The sequence below is a fragment of the Aythya marila genome, assembly GCF_965140915.1.
Source record: "Aythya marila genome assembly, chromosome: 1".
Lineage (NCBI taxonomy): Eukaryota > Metazoa > Chordata > Aves > Anseriformes > Anatidae > Aythya > Aythya marila.
The window spans coordinates 126,855,776-126,875,983 of record NC_139042.1 but is presented as its reverse complement, the minus strand read 5'-3'; the positions used below and the strand labels follow the sequence as shown (position 1 = coordinate 126,875,983).

The 20,208-nt window shown below is 42.1% G+C and overlaps 2 protein-coding genes and 1 long non-coding RNA gene across 3 annotated transcripts in view; 2 read left to right on the top strand and 1 right to left on the bottom strand.

Annotated features, from left to right (window-relative positions):
- LOC309873836 (ovostatin) overlaps positions 1 to 1,201 on the top strand; it is a gene marked incomplete at both ends in the record, with an annotated part of 31,780 nt that extends 30,579 nt beyond the window's left edge. The window contains 2 exons of the mRNA XM_082751590.1: positions 676 to 781; positions 1,137 to 1,201. Coding sequence (XP_082607716.1) covers positions 676 to 781; positions 1,137 to 1,201 — 171 coding nt within the window. The remainder of the gene's footprint in view (positions 1 to 675; positions 782 to 1,136) is intronic.
- Positions 1,202 to 9,123: 7,922 nt separating this feature from the next.
- Positions 9,124 to 12,610, bottom strand: LOC309873941. Its single transcript, XR_014316765.1, has 3 exons — positions 12,083 to 12,610; positions 11,234 to 11,357; positions 9,124 to 9,835 (listed from the first exon to the last, which is right to left on the bottom strand). It is a non-coding gene; the product is annotated as an uncharacterized lncRNA (long non-coding RNA).
- Positions 11,631 to 20,208, top strand: part of LOC309873940 (alpha-2-macroglobulin-like) — a 40,276-nt gene continuing 31,698 nt past the window's right edge. Inside the window, exons 1-5 of the mRNA XM_082751756.1 lie at positions 11,631 to 11,776; positions 17,093 to 17,276; positions 18,275 to 18,431; positions 18,966 to 19,018; positions 19,729 to 19,749. Coding sequence (XP_082607882.1) covers positions 11,688 to 11,776; positions 17,093 to 17,276; positions 18,275 to 18,431; positions 18,966 to 19,018; positions 19,729 to 19,749 — 504 coding nt within the window. The 5' untranslated portion in view covers positions 11,631 to 11,687. The remainder of the gene's footprint in view (positions 11,777 to 17,092; positions 17,277 to 18,274; positions 18,432 to 18,965; positions 19,019 to 19,728; positions 19,750 to 20,208) is intronic.

Genomic DNA, 20,208 nt, shown 5'->3' with positions numbered 1-20,208 from the left:
AATAAATTAATCAAAAAATCATTCTCTTTTCAGTAAGTAGTGGATAAACTCCAGTAACGTGGTTCCTTTATGTGTATGTTCCCTTGGTAGGGTCCTAGTACAACTCAGTCCTTCTAACAGGATGCAGAACAATACCCTGATCTCTCCTGAAAAATTTTCCATTCCTTCTCTTATGCCAGTTCATTCCCAAACCTAACTTGTAATCTAACCTCTGGACCAGAATTTGCATATTAAAAGTACATTTGCTTGGAGCCCTGCAGGACTAACAACAAAATTAAATCTCCCAGTTGTGTATATTGGTTCACAGTTTCTTGGTGACACATAATACCTGAAATGGAGGAATTAGAATACCAGACCTGATTGTCCTGACCTTTGGGAGATCCTGGAGAATTAAGCTCTCAATCCTTTGGGAGTTTTTAAGACTCTCTGGCCTGAAGGCAATAAAATGTGTTTAACTTACAAAATAAGGTAATACGAACAGGATAGGAAACACATCTCTTCAGTTTCACTTTGAACTCTCTGAAAATATTTCTTCAGCTTGGCAGGCAGGTAATGTGTATCTGTATGTGGGGCATCATTGGGATTGGAATACATCATTGATCAGATCCCCCTGTCTGCTCCAAGACTGTTATATGAATAGAAAGTCTTATGTGATTCCTGTCCTTCGGTTCCCAGATCTTGCAAAAGAAAAAGAAAGAAATCACTTTCTCAGTTGAGCAGGACTTTGTAGTGACCCATCCAAAGCCAGCTCCTGTGAAGATCTATGATTACTATGAAACAGGTAGGTCTTTTTATTTTAACCAGCATGAAGTGTGGGGAAGGGACAGCGAGAGCAAAATTACTACATGTGTAAGAGACAGAGAACCAACCCTCATGGAACTAACACTCCTCTGAACTGTATTAGGAATTGGAGCTAATGCCAGGGGAAAGATCCATCTCACTTTAGCGAGCTTGGGCTGATGTCCAAGGTGACAAGTGGGCATGACTGGAAAGGTATGAAAATGTATGTCCCAGAACAAAGGAAATTTCAAGAATCTTCAAGGATCTTCAAATTAAGTATATGTAGGGTATATACATCACCAGGGAAATGAACAAGAAGTGGTCTCCAGGAAACATTTCTTTCCCTCTTTTTCCAGAAGAGTATGCTGTTGCTCAGTATATGTCACCTTGCAAAGATGCTGTTGCAGAAATGGATGACTGATTAGTAAAGGTAAGTAAAAGCCAGGAAAAAATAATAAATAATTTAATTAATTAATTAATGAACAATGACAACAAAAGGTGGCAATGAGGATGAAGCACTGGGGAAGGAAACAAGAGAGAACAGTTAGTAAAAAGAAAAGTGAGAAGGTGAAGTATAAAACAACATGAACATAGGAATTGGCCATATGAGAAGAGTGATAACTATACTTTCAGAAAAGGAGCCTTCAACCACTAGCAGGCTTCCCAGAAAGCAGCCAAAGACAGTGACCAGATCCTCTCCCATGCTACATGCTCTGTGGAGTTTAAATAGGTACCTCTGTGCTGTTCAAGAGAAGGCCTCAGCTTCTCTGTAGTGTGAAAGCCAAAATGCAGAAAAACAGAGACACTGTAAAATACCTTCAGAGTCTTCTCAAAAGTGACAGTGCTTAACAAACTATATTCTACCTACAGCCTCCCTTGAAAGCCTCCCCTCCAAAGCCTGTGCTTCATGGGCACAAGCAAGATGTTTCACATGGACTTAAGAAACCACATCCTGGCCAGCTAATGAATATTCTGAGGAAAATATTTGAGATGACATCAACCATGGAGGTGGTGTGTTGACTAGTTAGATATACAATGCTGTCTTACTGTAGGGTAGGTCCAGGTCTGTGTGCTGCTCAGTGTAGCAGTTATGCTGGCTGTTATCTGCTGAAATTCTCTTGGCGCATGGGCAGAGCTTGCTGTCAGTCCTTGGTCTAGCTCTTATCTGCTTTACACAGAATGGGCTGCCTATTCAGTATCCTGAAAGTGTATTTTATATCCCGTACCTGCTGTTTGATTTTTTTTTGTTTGTGTTTGTTTGTTTGTTTGTTTTGTTTTGTTTTGTTTTCTTATTAAGGTTATTTTCTTTTTTCCCCTACAGGATCATGATGTATGTTCAACAATTGATCAAACACCCTATTTTCTTCTGTCATTAAGTCCCAGAAAGGGCCTTTTCACCTGTCTAAGCACAGTGGGAGTCTGTGATATTGTTTGTACTAGTGGCTGTTTCTTTATTTCCCTTCATGGCATATCTCTTCAGATCTGTATCATAATCATGTATACTTTTTCATCAATAAACCTCCTTTTTACACTGGGTATTGGCTTTCTTTCGGTATCAGAGAACAGTCAGTTTAATGACAATCCACATGTTATGGTGGCTGGCTGGAGAGGAACAAGAAAGAAGCATCTCTGTCCCGCATGTGATATTCAGCCTCCTATGTTATCAGCTGCAGCTGATAACTACTGGTAACTACTGCAACATGCAGCATGTTCAGACACTCCCAGCCTCTCATGTCAAGTTTAGTCCCTGTTCCACGTGGCTATTGAGAAGCCTGACACTTTTCCCCAGCCCCACTAAGGGGCTGACTCTGCTCCTTTGACTTAAAAGTAAGGTTTTATGTACAGACATCATGGAGTGTCTTGGCACTGCGCTAAGTAGAACAGCGAGTGAAGAAAGGGGCAGGTTTCAGGTCCCACATCACGGGACATGCATGCATGGCAGGTACCTCCTTATGCTGTAGATGCACCAGGCAGCATGCGATAATGACCGTGACTGTGCTACTTCCTCCTAGTCCCAAATCTCACCCTGCCAAGCCATCCAGTCCACCGGACTGGCCAAGACTTTTTCCAAGAGAAATGGTGAGAGCCTCGAGCATGTTGCCCTGGACTGATACAAGCCACAAGCCCGCTGCCACCCTGCACCTCTCCTCATCGCCCACTCAGCTCTGCCCAGCTCTGCTACACATGGAGCCGCGGTGCTTTCCGCACGGGAGGGCTGGATAAATGCTCATGGGCTGAACCGTGACAGAGCCACAGCACAGATGGCAACAACGCAAAATACACCTGGGGGCCGCCGGGCTTGGGCCACAGCCGGAGCGAGGCAGCGGCCGCCTCTCTCCGCCCTCGCCCGCCGGGCGGCGCCCGTGCTCCTCGCCGGGCCCCAGCCCGCCATGGCGGCGCCGAGCGCTTCAGGAAGCCCCGATGAGGGGGCCTCGGGGCCCCACTGGGTCGCGCAGCAAGAAGCAGGTTTCGCAGGGCAGCGAGGAGCCGCAGTGTCGGAAATAAAAATCACCTTCGGTGCTGGTGGATGGTTGGGAAGTGGGCTAGAAGGCTGGCTGGAAACCAGGTCCGGCCGCCTGGTTTATTTGTGGTGTTTTGTAGGGTCATATTGGGTCTGCTACTGGGCTGTGCTGCCGGGGGCTGACCATCCGCCACACCAGCCTCACTGCTGGCTCCTGGCCTGACACGTTGCCAGGAGTTAGGGCTGCTTGGTGCAGTCTCAGTGGGCATGACCAGCTCCTTTGCATGCACATTCCCCCATCAGAAAAATTTCAGTAAAAATCCTATCACTGATTAAATTCCCTAACAGATCCTGGCCTAGAGAGTTGTCCCAAGTATGTGCTAGTCCCAAATAAAGTGTCAAGTGTAAAACTTGCAAGAAATTAGGCCTGAAATTATGTATGTTGAGGACACTGACATTTTTGAACAAGCGTGTTTAACAACATTCTGTACGATGTTCTTAGCATGCCATGCACCATTTAAACTGTGGCCAGTATTTTCATGCTGAACTCAGTGGACTCCGAAGTTGATAGAGTGATTTGCAGCTTACAATCTACTTTAAAGAAGACCAAAATGGACAGAAGACAAGGGGGGAGAGGACTGGGGGAAAAAAGGACCTGTCATGTAAATAATAATATAAGTGCAGATGAGAACTGTTGAAGTGCTGACGGCTTGTATATATGTTGAAAGGAACTGGGAAAGGGATCCATTTCAGTGGTTAATTTGCTAATGATGCGTGTGGAAAATAGAGACTTGGATTTTTTTTTCAGGCAAAATGAATCTGCATGTCAGCACAGAGTATCACCCTTCTCAAACTATTTATTTTTTTTCCCCAAAAGGAGCTACGCAATTAGAGAAACAACATGATTTGTGCTTCTGAGTTCAATCCTGAAGAAATCAGATGTCTGAGTCTCCACAGGCAGCAGGCTACCCAAATACTCACAGGATCTATCAGCCATATGTGATTTTCAGAATTGTGAAGGGCTGGCTGTCCAGGATCTGCATGATACTAATGTTATATAAAAAGGCATTTCATTAAGTTTCACAGACAAGAGGAATTTGTGGGCCATGAAATTGCTTTGGGTAGAGTGCAGATTTCTGTGCTGAGTTACAAAATTAAAACTTCACTGGCAGTGGCAGGGAAGCAAGCACAGCTGTGAATTTTGCTGTCCTGGTACACTCCAAACTGTAGCAAATAGGCTTGATTTACATCAGCATCAGACTGCATTAAAGCAAGAGATCACAGCAACAAGGCTGAAAAGGAGAGCAGGCTGAGTGGATGTGGATATAGGAATATATCCCTTTTCTGGGGAATTTGAGGCTAGTTAAGCGAAGACTTCAGTGTTCCACATGGAACTCATGAAAAAAGCCCTCAGGTCCAGCCACATGTTATTGTGCTCAGGCAAACATAATTTTCTGGGAAAAAACAAAGTCCTGAAAAAAAAAAAAAAAAGAGAGAAGTGAAGAGAAAAGAGAAGAGAAGAGAAGAGAAGAGAAGAGAAGAGAAGAGAAGAGAAGAGAAGAGAAGAGAAGAGAAGAGAAGAGAAGAGAAGAGAAGAGAAAAAAGAAAAAGAGGAGAAAAAAAAAAAAAAAAGAAAAAAAAAGAAAAGAAAAGAAAGAAAGAAAGCCTGCATTTTTATCATTCTTGTGGAGCCTTCTTTTTCTCTTAGGCCAAACCTGAACTATTAAAATATCAAAAGCGTATTTCCCACTGCAGACTCTTCCTCTGCATACTGAAAATGTAATATTTATATCCTGATTTTATCTGGTGACTCAAAGAGCTAATTGCCAGTTGGAGTCAGATCTAATAAACATCCCATGCTCAGACTCTTCCTCCAGATTTTTACATATAAACCATGTTCTCTTTGGCTCCTGCTTACACAAAGAACAACAGTATTTCTTAAAGTGCATTCCAGCAACTCCCAGATTTCTGAAACCTGGGTGTCTTGTTTTAGCTATATGCTTCATGGCACATACACAAAATTGAAGAAAGTTTCTTAGTTGTTCACTAGGTAAAGCAGGAACACGCAAAAATGACTGAATGTCATTTCTTCCTTCTTAGTCCAATAATATTGAAGTGTTATATCATTCAATCCTAGCACCTCAGAGAGTGTTATAGGTCTCAAAAGGTCAGAACTACTTTCATTTTGGCAAGATATACATGCTAGGCAAACTGTTTCCCCAAGCAGAAAATCAAGCCCACTGTCCCAAAAGGTGCACTTGGTTTACTGTGCTCAGTGTTGCACAGCACAGCTTCAAAATCTATCAGAGAACAGAGACAGATAGAGGTATCTGCAGAAACTGTTGTACAGGTTTGTGGACTGTCAGAAATGCTGCAAGAAACAGGAAATAAATTCACTGCAGTGGTCTGCCAGTGCCTTCATGCCTGCTCTGCAGCTTATGTATGTTCTATGGATCTATCCATGCCTCTATTAAAAATGCATTAAAAGCTATTCTGAACTTTGGATTTTTATGAGAAAAAATGGGATAACAAAAGTATAATCACATGAGAATGTCTTTGACTAAAGTGCTCAGTCATGCTTCCCTTTGTGTTTAAGCCTTTTTTGTAGTTTATGTGTGTCATGGGACTTGCTTTGCTGCTTATGTGGAGTTCACAGTGAAGAGTTTGCTAAAGGCTGATGTGACCATTTCTAATGACCACATTTGTTCTGGAACCTGAACATACACTTTTTTACTGTAGACCATAGGTCTCACCCACAGTGCAGGCAGCAGGGTGCAAAGTCTAGAGAAAAAAAAAAAAAAAAAGGAAAAAGTATCTCACCAAGAAAGATGAGCTTCAGTGTAGCAGTGTTCTCTTGCTGAGGTCTCTCAATTGCTTACCCAGTGCTCTCATTTAGAAAAAGAATCCTTGGTTCAGGGCATTTGGATGCTTCATCATTTGGCTCAAATCCTCTGTGATTCCAGTGATTGCAGTGTCACAAGTTAATAGAGCCAAGCTGTTAACAATGGCACAACTAGAACTCTGTATGACTTCTCTTGTTTTCCAGATCTTGTTCCCTACTTGTTGATACTCAGGTCTTCTCCTGATCACCTCTGTCAAATATTAAGTGTGAGTGATGACCAATGAACTCACTGAAATGTTCAAGAGGAACCTTCTATCAAGGAGTGGTGATGTGCCAAAATGCTCTGAGAAAACAAATCAGCCTTGCTCTCTCATCATTCCTCTGTTGAGTTCATTTGCCACCTTCCTGGTGGGCAATTAGTAAGGTACTGCCATGTGTGCATCGCCTGACACCTGATTCATCAGACAAGTGGCATGATCACATCAGTGGCACCAATGGTTGTGATAAGGGTAGCATCAGAAAAGGACTTCTTGAGGAACAAGTGAAAAAAAAATATATTTTTTTCTCTTTCTCACTCATGTACAATTTGAAATTGTGTATTCAGTGTTAAAATGAAATGTTTTGTATCTCCTCAATTTATTTTTTTTTTTCAAATGGAGAAGAAAAATTTTATCAGCTAGTCCTGCAGCTCAACAGCAAGACATAACTCCTTTCTGATCAGTTTCCTAAAGGGTCACCTTTTGAGGGTCAGGAAATTTTTTAAGCCAGGCATCGTATTGGATACAGGACCTACAAGCCTCCTCCAAGGAAACTTCTCAGTCTTCCCCTCTCTGATCTTCTTGCAAGCTCAACACACCAATTTTCTGATGCCCTTTGATCCTGTCCTGGAGTTGTTCGCTCCTTGCTCCAAAGGTTCCAGTGCTGGGTAAACCTCTCTTAAGAACATGATTCCAGGAGGGCTCCTGGACCCTGTGTTCTCACACTGTGTATATAACCTGGCAGCTGGGAGAGTGAAGAATTCTTACGTGAAAGTGAACATAGAGTAAATATGAACAAAGAAGGCAGAGGTGGAGGGAATAAAAATCACCATACTGTGTATTGACAGGGCTCTGTGTGCATGCCACAAAGTCCTAACCTTGCACATTTTTTTCTCAGCCTCCCACTCTTTGGCTCAGTACCCACTGGGAGGTGAAGGCTAGGTTATTACCAGAAACAATTGCATAACCACGCCACATGTTTGCCTTTCCAACTTCACTTTACTGGAAGTGATAAGCTCTAGACCCTACTGGCTTGGGGTATTAGTTGAAACCTGTTCCTCCCATTGCTGTCCCTCCGGTCAAGGCAAGGTGTGTCCACGCTTACTTGCTGACCTTATGCCTATGCCATGGTAAAACTCTTCTAGGAAGTCCTATACATGGAGTTTGAGATGCACAGCTAGATCTGGAATGCACAGCTCTCCTGACATTTTCTGGCTCCTTAGGCAAGGTCCTTGTGCAGTTAGGACTTGTCCTGTTCCCTACCAATCACTTGTGTCCAATGCAGGGTATTCCAAAACATGAGGGAAGTGCAGTGGTGTAATGCAGCCAGGGCAGGCTCTGTAGCAGGATCCTAAATTCAAAAGGAACCTGTTCTCCAGCATCATGGCTTTTACCCCTTTTCCTGACCCAACAGGGTAAATGTGACACACTGCGCTGCCCACCAAGGTGCAATGTGGAGGTGTATGGGAAAGGGTTAACCATAAGAGTATCCTATTTCTTTGCCTAATACTCCATCAGGACTTCTTGTCCTGCTTTCTTGTAGCATCCTCTGTCTCAAAAATCTTTACAGACACATCTTTGGTCTGTACAAAAATCTTTGTACAAATCTTTGAAATCAAATCTTTGACTTGCCTATGCTGTGTTACCATGGTCTTTTTCTGTACTGGTACTTTTGTGCCATGAAGTTTGGACAATCTCCAGGGATGGCAATCCCGTGGCTCCTCTGGGCACGTGTTCTATTGCTGCACCACCCTCGGAGGAAGCATTTTTTCTGTCTGTTCAGTTAGAGTCTCTCTGGACACAGCTTGGCCCACTGCCTCTGCTCATGCCACTGCCTAAGATAAGAGCCTGTCTCTCCCTTGATGCTACCTGCCTTGAACACCAACCTTAGGACCACCAGAACCACCTCAAGAGGTGCTTGTATCTCATCTGAGGAGAAAGGGAGCCTGGATTATAAAATCACGGAGAGAGATCAAGTGAAATTTGTAGTTTTATATGCATTTTGTATGACTTTATGTGGTGAAGTTTTATCTGAAAAGAGAAGACATGAGTCATAAATAGCATTGTTAATTATCTCATATGCTGTTTTCAGACACATTTGTAAATACTTTGGCTTTTCCCCACCCTTTCTGTGCAATAGTCTGAGAAATACAAATGTAATAGCTTTTCATTCTTTACATCAGGGACCGTCTTCATTTCTCTGTAATATCAAAACCATATCTGTCAACATGAAACAGCTAGTTTCATGGTTATATATTTAAAAATTGTTAATATTATTCACTGATTACCTTGGATGGATTTAATGGCGGGATTTTAACAAGTGATCCCATTCCACTGTGCTCTGTAAACATCAGACTGACGCACTGCAGATTTCTCATACCATAGGGTTAACAACTTTGGTCGCAGTCTTTTTAGCAACATACAGCATAGGTTTCTTTTAAGGCAAGACAAAAAGTATAAATAGAAGTAATGTTTGTTATAAGAAGTTGGGAAAGGTGGATTAGCCCTACTTCATATAGGGCTTGCACTACCAATGGTCTTGCCTTGCATCACACAAAGTTAGTCACAATCTATTTATAAAACCCAATGCATTACAAAGCACACTAAAATGTGGGTAATTCATTGATGCCTTTACATACCTGAATAGATTTAGTTGTTCATAGGACACCACAGAAATTTATATGAGTTATATTAGACAGCCCAGATGTCTGCACTCAGGAAAGGCAGTTAATCTGCCACCAGAGCCTTCTGTCAAATTAAGATATTCAACAGGCCGCTAAAGTGGATAATCTTTATTTGCTTTAATATTTTCAGTTTAATTTGAAGTTCAGATGATGAAGCCTTTTTATGGGCCTTCATTTCATTGAATATCTTCCTTCATCTGCACGTTGCGACTTGTATAATGTTCATGCTTTCTGAGTTTTCCTAGTAAGTTTTAGAGGAGCTTCTCTTCACTACAGCCTGTGAAATATTTTGTCTCCCACAAAATAATAAACCCTTTTTTTATCCTTCTGGGTACTGTTGTTAATCCTATTAATATGTACAAATGCTTTTTCTTGTAATGCTTCTTATTTATTTATTTAAAGTAAATTGCTTTGGGTTTGTTTCCTTAGATATCTCTTATCAGATCAGCTACCCTTGCTGGAAGAAGTAAGGTATGAAAAAGAACCAAAAAGCTTTCAAGCTAAATACAAGTTCAATTGTTCTGCACTTAATGGGATAGGTACCAGATAGACTGCCTCAGTCAGTGCTTGTGGAGCAAGGTGGGCAGCAGGATGTCAGAGACCTATTGAGTGGTTCCTGGGGGACTGAGAAACAGATGTTTTGTGGATGGGAAATAGGTGAGTAGAAGAAAGATCACAGTGAGCAGGATCTCCGCTGAATCCCCACTTCTGATAGTCCTGTAGATCTATGAATTTTAGTTTTACATGCTCATCCTTAAAGCATACTGTACGTGTCCATTCTGCTTTCTTTTTGTTTTCAGTTCACAACATCCTGAGTGAAAACAGAACACGTGGGGTGAGTCATGTTTTCCAACAAATATCCAGGACACAATTGCTTTGAAAACTGCTACTTTGCACAAGTTATTTACTGGAGAAGACGGAAATGGGAGGGAGAGGACAGACAATAGGGGGCATTTTTGGAGAAGGATCCATATGGCTTTTATTACTTTGTAGTTACACAACCAGATTTTATCAATATTTCCATCTCTAGCTGATAATCTGCTAAATCTTTTGGTTTCTATGACTGTGTGTTCATTTCTTTTTCACATTACGCTTATATAACATTTCTCCCCAACACTGGCTGCCTCCTGTTTGTTTTCCTTATTTTTGTGGTTTATGAAAAGGTGTTGAATTTTATTCCATGAGAGACCGTGCCTGATTTTTGAACACAGTTCTTAAATTTCCTTTAATCCTCAGGCATTTCTCCTTATCCTTTGCACTGTTCTTCCCTGCAGTTTTCTGTCAGCACAAGAGTCAAGACACACTATGTAGTTAAACTAACATTCAGTCTTAACATTCACTATATTTCAAAGTTTAATATTCAGACAAACCAATAGTGTTGTTGTGATCTTATAAGTGCTTTTGTGCAGATCAGAGAACCTCTGCCACTAATGTGGCTTCATATAATCACATGCAATATGATTTGTGCTAAAGTATTTTCTCTCCCGAGTATTCATACAAAACAGGGCTCTTCACAGGGGTCTTGAATCTCTAACAAGAGCGCGACCAATCCTTTGATTGCAGAAGCACTGCAGGGCAAGCTGAAGCCCTACAGTTGCAGTTTTTGCAGTCTTCCATGGACTGATACAAATACCCCACAAAGTCAAGCTACTCACGGAGTTCTGGTAGCTTGGACTGAATATTTCATTTCTGTGACCAGCTGGAATGTAGCAATCTTATTTATTTATTTATTTATTTTACTAAATTCAACTTCTGGATAAGCTGCTGCAACCAGACATTCACAGACAACCAAGCCAAGTGAGCAGCGCTGTCTCTGAGTGATTTTCATTATGGATGCAACTCACAGCAGCACAGCTCTCAATCTGGCAAAGGGAAAGGGGAGGCACCTGGAGCACCTGGAACATCTTCACCCCAGACCAGGCAGTCTCAGAGCAGGCAACACAGAATGATCGAAGATGATCACCATGTTGGGGTTGGGGCAGGAATGCCACCTGATGGCATTGCCTAATATTTATGCATGTTCACAGTGGAAACAACTTATTTCCATATCTAGACCTGCAGCCACCTCACTGTGGACTGTATAACTGACAGGCTAATTGTCTAACCTAGCAGCCCTGTTAGGGGCTTGGTCAGCAAACTACTGCAGTATTCTGTTAATGTAACATGAGCAATGCTTTTCCCTGTGGGTTTCATTTTGATCGTAACATACCTATAAGCACAGCTTTTGACTTCAAAAGATGGCATTACCGGATGTCGGAGTGCTGAGATTGGATGCCACCCTCAGGGAGCAAGCTTGTGTCAAACCCAGTTCGTTTTCCCAAGACTGTGGATCTCTGATGGGTTAAAGAAAGCAGGGTATGAATGGTTCAAAGATTTCTAATATAAGTATTGTCCAATAAACACCCTTCCCCCACATTGAAAGTCTCTAGCCAAATACTGTCCCTCTGCTCCAGCTCCTCCTTATATGCCTCTCGCCTCTCCCCATTTCCGGATGGGTCCTGGCCCTCAGCCCTTATCTCCTCTAGCCCCTGGGCTGTTTGCAGAGAGCAGTTAAAAAGGGGCTGACCCAGCAGAGAGTGGAGGGGAATTACAAGGTGCACAAAAACAACAGCACCAGACCAGACTGGATGTCTGCTTGAGTCACCACAGTCCTGCTCTGCACCATGGGGAAGGACTGGCTCTTTGGCAAACCAAACATCTTCCTCCTTTTCCTCTTCTTCCTCCCTGGAAATACCTCTCCCACTACAGAACCGTAAGCTACACAAATGGAAGGGGGAGGGAGGTCTTAGTGCTCTTTTTTTTTTTTTTTTTTTTTCTTCTGTCATTTTTCTTCCTTTCTGTCATTCTCCAAACAGCCGTGCCAGTTTCTCCCATTCCTACCCTGCATCCCACTACTAGCCCAGCTCTGACTTTCCTGCACATCTCTGCCAGTGTTGCCTTTTCCCCCCGGTACTCCCCTGCTAGTCCAGCCCTGGTTCAGCACAATATCTCTGCCTAAATATATTCTTACCTAAAAATCTTCAGGTGCTAGGGTTTCTGTGGGTATGCATGTACTTACCTTTCCTGTAGTATCCTTGTTTTGGTCACTGAGTCATTTCTCTGCGTTCTCCTGTTTCTTTCAAGCTGGTTTGTTCCCTTTCTCCTGTTTCTTTCATCCCAGTTTGTTTCTCTTGGCAGCATTAGACATGCTTGTTCCCAAAGAGGATCTGTGACCTAAATTCCCTTCCGCCAGCATGGAGTCTGGCGCTGGCACCCTCCCCTGGGATGTCCACGCTGGGGCTCTGCAGGTGAGCAGCATGGCTGCAGCACTCACACTGCAGAGGGCCCCATGGAGAAGCTCTGCAAGGGCAAATCAGCCTGGTCTCCTCACCTCAGCCTCACCTGCCAGAGAGGGTTCCGCAGCCTCTACTCTCTCAGGCAGAGCAGTCTCCCTCTTTAGACTCTTGCTGCTGTCACAGCGTGCCTCTTGCTGTCCCACAGTTCTCTCCTCTGTGGTTCTGAAGCTGGTCTTGTGATGCTTGCTAGAGAGCTCATGCCCACAAGCAATGCATGAGCACTAGTAGCTGTAGTAGCAGAAGGTGCAGCAACACTGCTGTTGCTTACTGTGTGGTCAGAGGTAAAGTGGTGACTGGCTCAAAACTGAAGGACCTTTGACTCACACTTAACCATCAGTCCCTCATTCACCTGCCCTATTTGGCTGCTTCTGGGGTAGATAAGCTAGCCAAGTCTGCTTTGGGGTCAGGCAAAGCTCTCCAGTGTCTCCACAGTAATCTCTTGGCATCCCTGCCCAAGATCAGATGGAAACTGCTTGGTCTTTTCCTCGCATAAGCAACATGCTGCTCTTTTTCTCCAAACTGAGCATCATTTTGGGAGAGGAGAAAGAGGAAGGGTTGAGAAAGGTGTGAGGAAGAGAGGTATATTTGGGATGACAGAACAAAGATAGGAGCTGAGTGCAGTAAGCAGTCAGGGAACAGGTAGGCAGTGCGGTCTGAGTAAATTGCTAGGCAGGTGTGAGAATAATGAATCTCATTCACACTTGGTACCAAGTGCTGCAGGGTTGATCAGATGCTGTGTATAACACAGGAGGGAAGCTATCCTAGAACTGAAGACCTCCAAGTCAAATCAAAATGAAGCTTCCAACCAAGATTTGCTTTCTGCATCTTGCACAGGGAGATAGCTTTGATGAGCAGCAGTTGCTGCTTGTTCTTTTTCAGAAGTGACCATCTGCACAGGAGACACAATTAAAGTTCAGATTAGATATTTAAAAAATAAATAAAAAACTTACTCATAATGTTACTGCAGCATCGGAACAGGTGACCCATTGCAACTTCCTTTTCCAGGAGGGATGTTGGCTTGAGACATCCACATGTCCTTTCCAAACAAACAAACAAACAAACAAATATGTATATATTTATGATACTACAGCATACTGACAGTAGGATTTTTTTTTCTTACTCTGGATCTGTTCTGGAAGAATTCAACAGTAGGCATTGTTCACCTATACTGATATGTGGTTGTGCATATAAGCTTTTTTACAATGTAGTATATAATGTTTGGGAATATATTTAAGATACCCAAAAATGCTAGCCCATGATAGTACTTGAATTGACAGATATGGATATGGATTGACAGAGCTGATGAAACTTGGTAGTTTCTTTGGTTGAATGTTTGTTCCAGGAAGCAGCTGAGGGTTGACACATGGAAGTATCGAGGGTCATAGAATCGTGGGTTCTAGGATTCTATAATTCCAAGTTAGCCCCTCTTAAGCTAGAGTATTACCTCCTCTGTATAGACAAACTTAGCATTTTTGAGTCAGGCACTTTCTCTAGGGTCCCTTATCCCTCCTTGTTGCCTGCTTCTGATGGAGTCACTGCCTCTGTTTTCAGAATACTGCCAACCTTGCTGGCAGTGAAGCTGGTGAGGTCTCTTCTGGTAGCCCAGAAGCATTTTGTCGTGGAATGGCTATATATGGACTGTGTGACCCAGACTATTTAAAGCTTTCATAGTACTTCAATTCATCTAGCCCTTTTCACCAACACATCTCACAACAGTTGAAGGGAGGTCTATAAACAGCGTATTTCATAACCTTGTTTCAAAGACCGTGAAGATGGTGTAGGGGGAAGTTCTGTGCATTGGCCAAAATTTCAGTGAAACAGTGAACAGGAAGAGGAATAAAGCCAAATTCCCTATGAACTAGGTCACACTGTCCCTTCAGTAGTCTGGACATTGCAGTCACATTGCCACTGACAGGATGCAAGGAAAATTAGATTAGGGGACGCAGAGTGAAGCTGTGGTGAGAAGGCTATGGAGGAAGGGTAGTGGTGTAGCAAGCAGCATAATCAAAAGCTGCAAGTCATTCCCTGGGTGGCTGGAGGTCCCTCCTTTCACTGCTTCTGCAGCTGCAAATAGTGGCCAGAGGTGCCTGCTGACTTCTTACTATGCTTTATCCCATTTTCTGGTTTTGAGGGAAATGGAGGTACTCCCTAGGTCCCACTGCCTTCAGAGTAGAAGTTGGGCACTTTTAGAAGTGCCCAAAAGCTCAGAGCCTGGGCAATAATGTAGCTCCGGAATGTACCCAGCTATCTCTTTCCTCAGGTCTGAAGGGAGACCACTCTATTTCTACACTTCTCACATCAGCTCTGTCTAAATACACTCAGTCCTGAAAGTAACCATTTCTTCATTCTGCTGCCCTGGGCATGATTTCCATCCCTCAGCAAAGCTGCTAGTACACCACCATACTTTTTCCTAGGTCACTTGTGACTGTGTGACCTTTACAAAGTGTTTTTATTAACCATCTGGTAAGGTGCACATTACCCTGCCCCAGTGGATGGTCCATGGCAAAGTGGTTTTAGCAGTACTGACCCAAGGTTTCCTGCCATACAGCGATTAACATACCTTTCAGATTGAATTGCCACCAGGACCTGCTACTGAAAAGCTTGAATGTACACAGGGAACAGGGAATACCAGGTCCATAAAAATGGCCCTGCATCACACAAGAAGTGGTAAGTGATCGGTGCTGAGGGACAGAATAGAGGAGTAAGGCAGGTACTGTGCCTGAGTTTTCCAGCTGCTCTGCCCTTATGGAGCTTCTATTTATCAGAAATTCAAGGTCTTCTTGTAGCAGGGATTACATCTGTGGCCCTATGTTTTCTAGCCCCTTCTGAACAGTGAATTTACCCAGGCCATTTTTGATAACCTTCCTATCAAGAATAGCTGGTCTTCTTGCCTTAATTTGTCTCATAACAAACTTAATGTAACTGGGACCATAGGGCACAAACCATATCCTAGAGTTACCTGCAGCTGGGAGTGACAGCTTCTTTCTAAGGGTCTGCACTTGGCTGCACATGCAGGTAGGGTCCTAATTATCAAATTCAGTAGTACCTGCTGGCTCCTTTTGTTCTTTACCTAGGGAAGGACAGTCAGCTGCTGTCTATCATATGATGCAGTCTGGGTATATTTGCTCTTCTTGGACTGTGTGAGAACACCAGAAGGTTCAAGAGCCACGGCTAGTCATACCAGAATTATACTTTGGGCTTTATAGTGCCTATTACCATTAGATTCCTTTATTTAATTTTGCACCTTAGTGAAGAAGTTTCTGCTTCATTTTATTTTTCATGAAGTGTCAGTTAATGTTTTTACATGGTGTTGTTTAGTACGTGTATTGTTACAGCTGATGAACAAACCATACTTTAGGAATCCTTTGTGCATAAGCTTTCTCTCATTCCTTTTTTTCCAGGCTAAAGAATCTTAATCTTTGTAGTGTCACTTCCTATAAAATTATTCCAGATTTCAGACCATCTTTCATTGAATCTTTCTTCTAAATTCTTTTTTGAAATGGGAAGAAAACAGCATACCATATTCGAGATGTGGATGCAATTATACATTGGCAAAACTGTGTGTTCTGGTTTGTCCTCTATTTCTTTCTTTACGATCACAGATTTAAGGATAGTTCCTTCCAAGCCATTTGTCACTTATCACTGAATGAAAATTTTAGAAGAGTGTTTAGCAGAGTTCATTTCTTAGTGGTAATAGCCCACTTAGTGATGCATGATATACATGATAGTATTGGGGGTATAGTAGTGGGGGTGGTATTTTCTTCCTTGAATCATTCTTTTCCCTTAATGAACAGTTTATTTGACATTTTTGCTATAGTCCCACAATATGATAAAAGTTTTTCACAACTAGTTCACAAGTTTTTAACTTTTCAACATTTTCTTACTCTGGATAATTATCAGAAAAATTTTACTTCCCAGATCACTTAGAAGTAGATTGAACAACAGGGGTCCCTACGCAGACCTTTAAGATTTTCATTGGTGACCTGCTTCTGCTGTACAAATACACAATTTGTTCTTACCATTTACATCCTATCTTCTAAACACTTAATCCACATCGGAATTAATAATTGGATTTATTAACAAAAATTAGTAAAATTATCCCTTTTATTGGAGGGCAGCTTAGTTTATGCGTCTTTTGTGAGGGACCTTTGTCAAAAGCTCTTTGAAGATGCAAGTGCACTTCTGTTGCAATAAACCACTGCTCTCTGAAATCCTTTGTGTGCTCATCTTAATAAGGTCACAAACTGCAAGCACTCACATTTTTGCTCAGCGTGAGAAGGGTTTGGAAACCTGGATAAGCAAAAACAGGAGCAGCCACAGAAGTAGGTGGTTTTTTCAACCCTGTAACTGCTGAATTTTCAACCTTTTTTAGCTAATGCCTTTGAGTCTCAATAAGAGATTGTGGGATACACAAAAATCAATTAACAGCCTGGAACTTTTCACGCCATCCTTACTCCCTGCTGTGAAGCTGAACAAAACAGCCTTTATAAAGGGCTGTCTATTAGCATAGAAATTGTTCCTCTACTGAAAGCATTTTCTTGCTTTTAGGCTAATTAGTTAGGCAATTTAACATGTATAAACCCAAAATAAAATGTATGTGTTCATGTGTATATGCACTGGAGCTCACAGAGATAGTAATGGATTAGGCTTGCTGATTAGTTAATTTCCTTTCATTTAATACTGTTTTCTTAATACCACTTCACAATTCTGATCCTTGCTTCCCCCCTTTCTAGGCAATACATGGTGCTGCTGCCCTTTCTGATACACACCGATGCTCCTGAGAAAGTCTGCGTTCAGCTGACCCATCTGAACGAGTCTGTGACACTGAGTGCCACGCTTGAGTATCAAGGGGAAAACAGGAGCCTGATTGATGATGTGGTGTCGGAGAAGGATATATTCACCTGCATCCCTTTCTCTGTGAGTATCTAATTCCTTTAGGCTGATCCTTTGTGCTTATTGCTAAGGCGTAGTATTACTGAACAGTTCAGAGATGAGAAATAAGATGCTGCAGTTAGAGGCTTCTAAGCTAAGCCAAACAAACAAACAAAAAAAGAATTTGATGTGGAAAACTGACTGTGATAGCCTTATGAGGATCAATTTTCCTCAAATTCTGTATCCCACGTGATATTTTTGTGCATGCAGGGCTTAGGGAACTCTTTTGGGATGATTCATCCCAGAACTTTGACTTTAAAGTAGAACATAACCCATCGTGGTTTGATCTGGTTAAGCCTCAGAGGAAAAATACTGATGAAGTGGAATGAGAACCAAAGAAGATGGTGAAGTGGTGAAAGAAAGTAAAGTCCACAAGGTTATATTGTCTCCATCTGGGTCATATTCATAATTGTTTCCTACATAATGGTGGTTGGTGAGTAGTGTAAGCAACTAGTACCACCGACAAACAATGAATCTGGGCAGATTTTCATTTTAATAAATCATAGGATGGAGCGAGATCAGTTTTAATATTTCTTTGAGGAAAGCTTATAGATGACGATAGGGAAAGGCTTCCAGTATTGGAAGGACAGGCTGAAGAAGCATAGTGAAAATGCAAGGAAATGGAGAAGAGAACAACCCCAACTCTCAGCCCGTCTTCATAGGAGAGGTGCTCCAGCCCTCTCTATCATCGTTATAGGCCTCCTCAGGACCTGCTCCAACAGGTCCATGTCTTAAACTGTGGGCCTCAGAGCTGAACGTAGTTCTCCAGGTAGGTCTCACTAGTAAGGAGTAGAAGTGGAGAATCACTTCCCTCAATGAGCCCTCCAAGTTCACATCAGAAAGTCATGTCTTACTCTTGTTTCTGGCCCTGTATCTTTGGCATTCCTTCAGAGAAGTTTTAGACCTAGCTAATATTCTGTCCTCCAAGGGCTCAGTCCAATGAGATGAATCACTGAAGTAGTAATTCTCTTCATTTTCCTCAGCTCCCAAAATCCAATAGCACATCAGTGGCATTTCTCACTGTGATGGTGAAGGGGGAGACGCAGCAGTTCAGAAGCCGCAAGTCAATGCTGGTCAAGAATTCTGAGAGTTTGGTCTTTGTCCAGACAGACAAACCCATCTACAAGCCCGGACAGACAGGTACAAGGAATTGGGTTGATGTTGACTCTGACAGCAAAAAAACGTCTGAGCTTCATTCCTCAGAGGACTCATACTTTCATTAAAGTTTTCAGACTTCTTCATGGGGGGATTTACAGCCAACAGTAAATCTTACTTCTTTCAGCTGAGATCTAGGCCATGTGGTACCTTTGTCATTGCTGCTTTCCATCCTCCAGGCAGAGCATCTTATTCAGATGGCACAGAATCAAAAAGAGGCACAAATGTGGGATGACTTCAAAGCACAGTCTCCCATGGCTGCACTTGAATCAACAGAGCAGAACAAGCACCCCCAAGGGACAATTCATTTAAGCCAAGAACTGATTATCCTATCCTATCTATCACCATCTGAAAGAGAGAGACCCTAAATTAGTTGTTTCTATAACTTAGGGATCTCAGTTCAGAGTTTGTTGAACACTGAAGTGAACCTGAGTTATAAGTTATTGAAACATTGACATTTCCTGGTAATGGCTAAAAATCTAACAGTGGAATTTCCTTCTTTTCCATTACACTCTTCAGTTCTATTTCGGATCGTCTCTCTGGACAAGGACTTCCACCCACTGAATGAGAAGGTAGAGACATAATTCCTTGTTTTTAACCAGAAGGTGTAATTCCCAGTTAATACCATTACTATCCTCATCCAGAATCACCAAAGAGAGCATTTAAAGCAAATAATCCTTTCTTATTTACACCATCCTTGATCCATCCTATATGTCATATCTGGTCCTGGGACACAATTCATCTGACTCCATTGACTGAGAAACCTCACCCCTTTTTTCAAAGGGATTTAGATGTTTAGAACCAGATTACCAAATGAATGTATGTGGATAAGCAAGCATGTAGGCAGGGATTTCATTAGAGAAAAAATGGGTGAGACAATTTCCATTGAAAGTGACAGATGTGTAGATGTTTTTGGCAGCGGGTGCAACCACATGCTTAGAGACAGAGAGCAGCATGAAAAAGACTTAGTTTGAAGAAACTGGTCATTGGTGTAGTTCACCTTTTAGCTTATTTGTCAGTCAGATCCTCATACAGTTCTTCAGAAACTCTTACTTTATCACATATTCATACTGTGGTAAGACAAAAAGCTGGAGTTCTAAAATATTATAGGAGAGATTCCCTTATCTATCAAGAACTAAGGAAGCAGAGCAAGTACAGAAAAGAACTCAGAGGACCTCTTACGAGGTTGTTTTTACTCCCTTCAGTTCAAATCAGGAAATTGCTTCCATCTGCATGCAACCTGTGTTTCTAACTCTGATTTTCCTTTGTTCTTTCCCCACAGTTTCCATTGGTCTATATTCAGGTGAGTGGATAACTACATGTATGTTATTTCAGCAGAATATGAATGCACAGAGGTATTATTCCCCAGCAGTGGTATTTGTAGGCTGAAGTGCAAGGGAAAAGAGATGGGTGCACGACCTTTTTCCTTTGTGTAAATGACAGCTGATTAGTAGGGCATCAAAATAAGTTCTGACAATGGTTCTTTGATTGAGGAATGTGCTGTAGCACCAAAATAGTTAATGAGTACTAGCCATGCTGTGAACAGAATTACACATGCCTAGAGGTCATATTAGAATGGCTTATTCCTCTTCCCAAGCAGAGCTAGGATTCTCTGTCTGCCAAGTATGACTGAAACCATAAAACTGCATTAAACAAATTAGCAAAATTAAAGAAATAAAATTATGTAAGTAGGCATATCCCCTATCATCCCAAACCTGCCTGTTTTTTTTATTATTATTATTTTATTATTATTATTATTAAT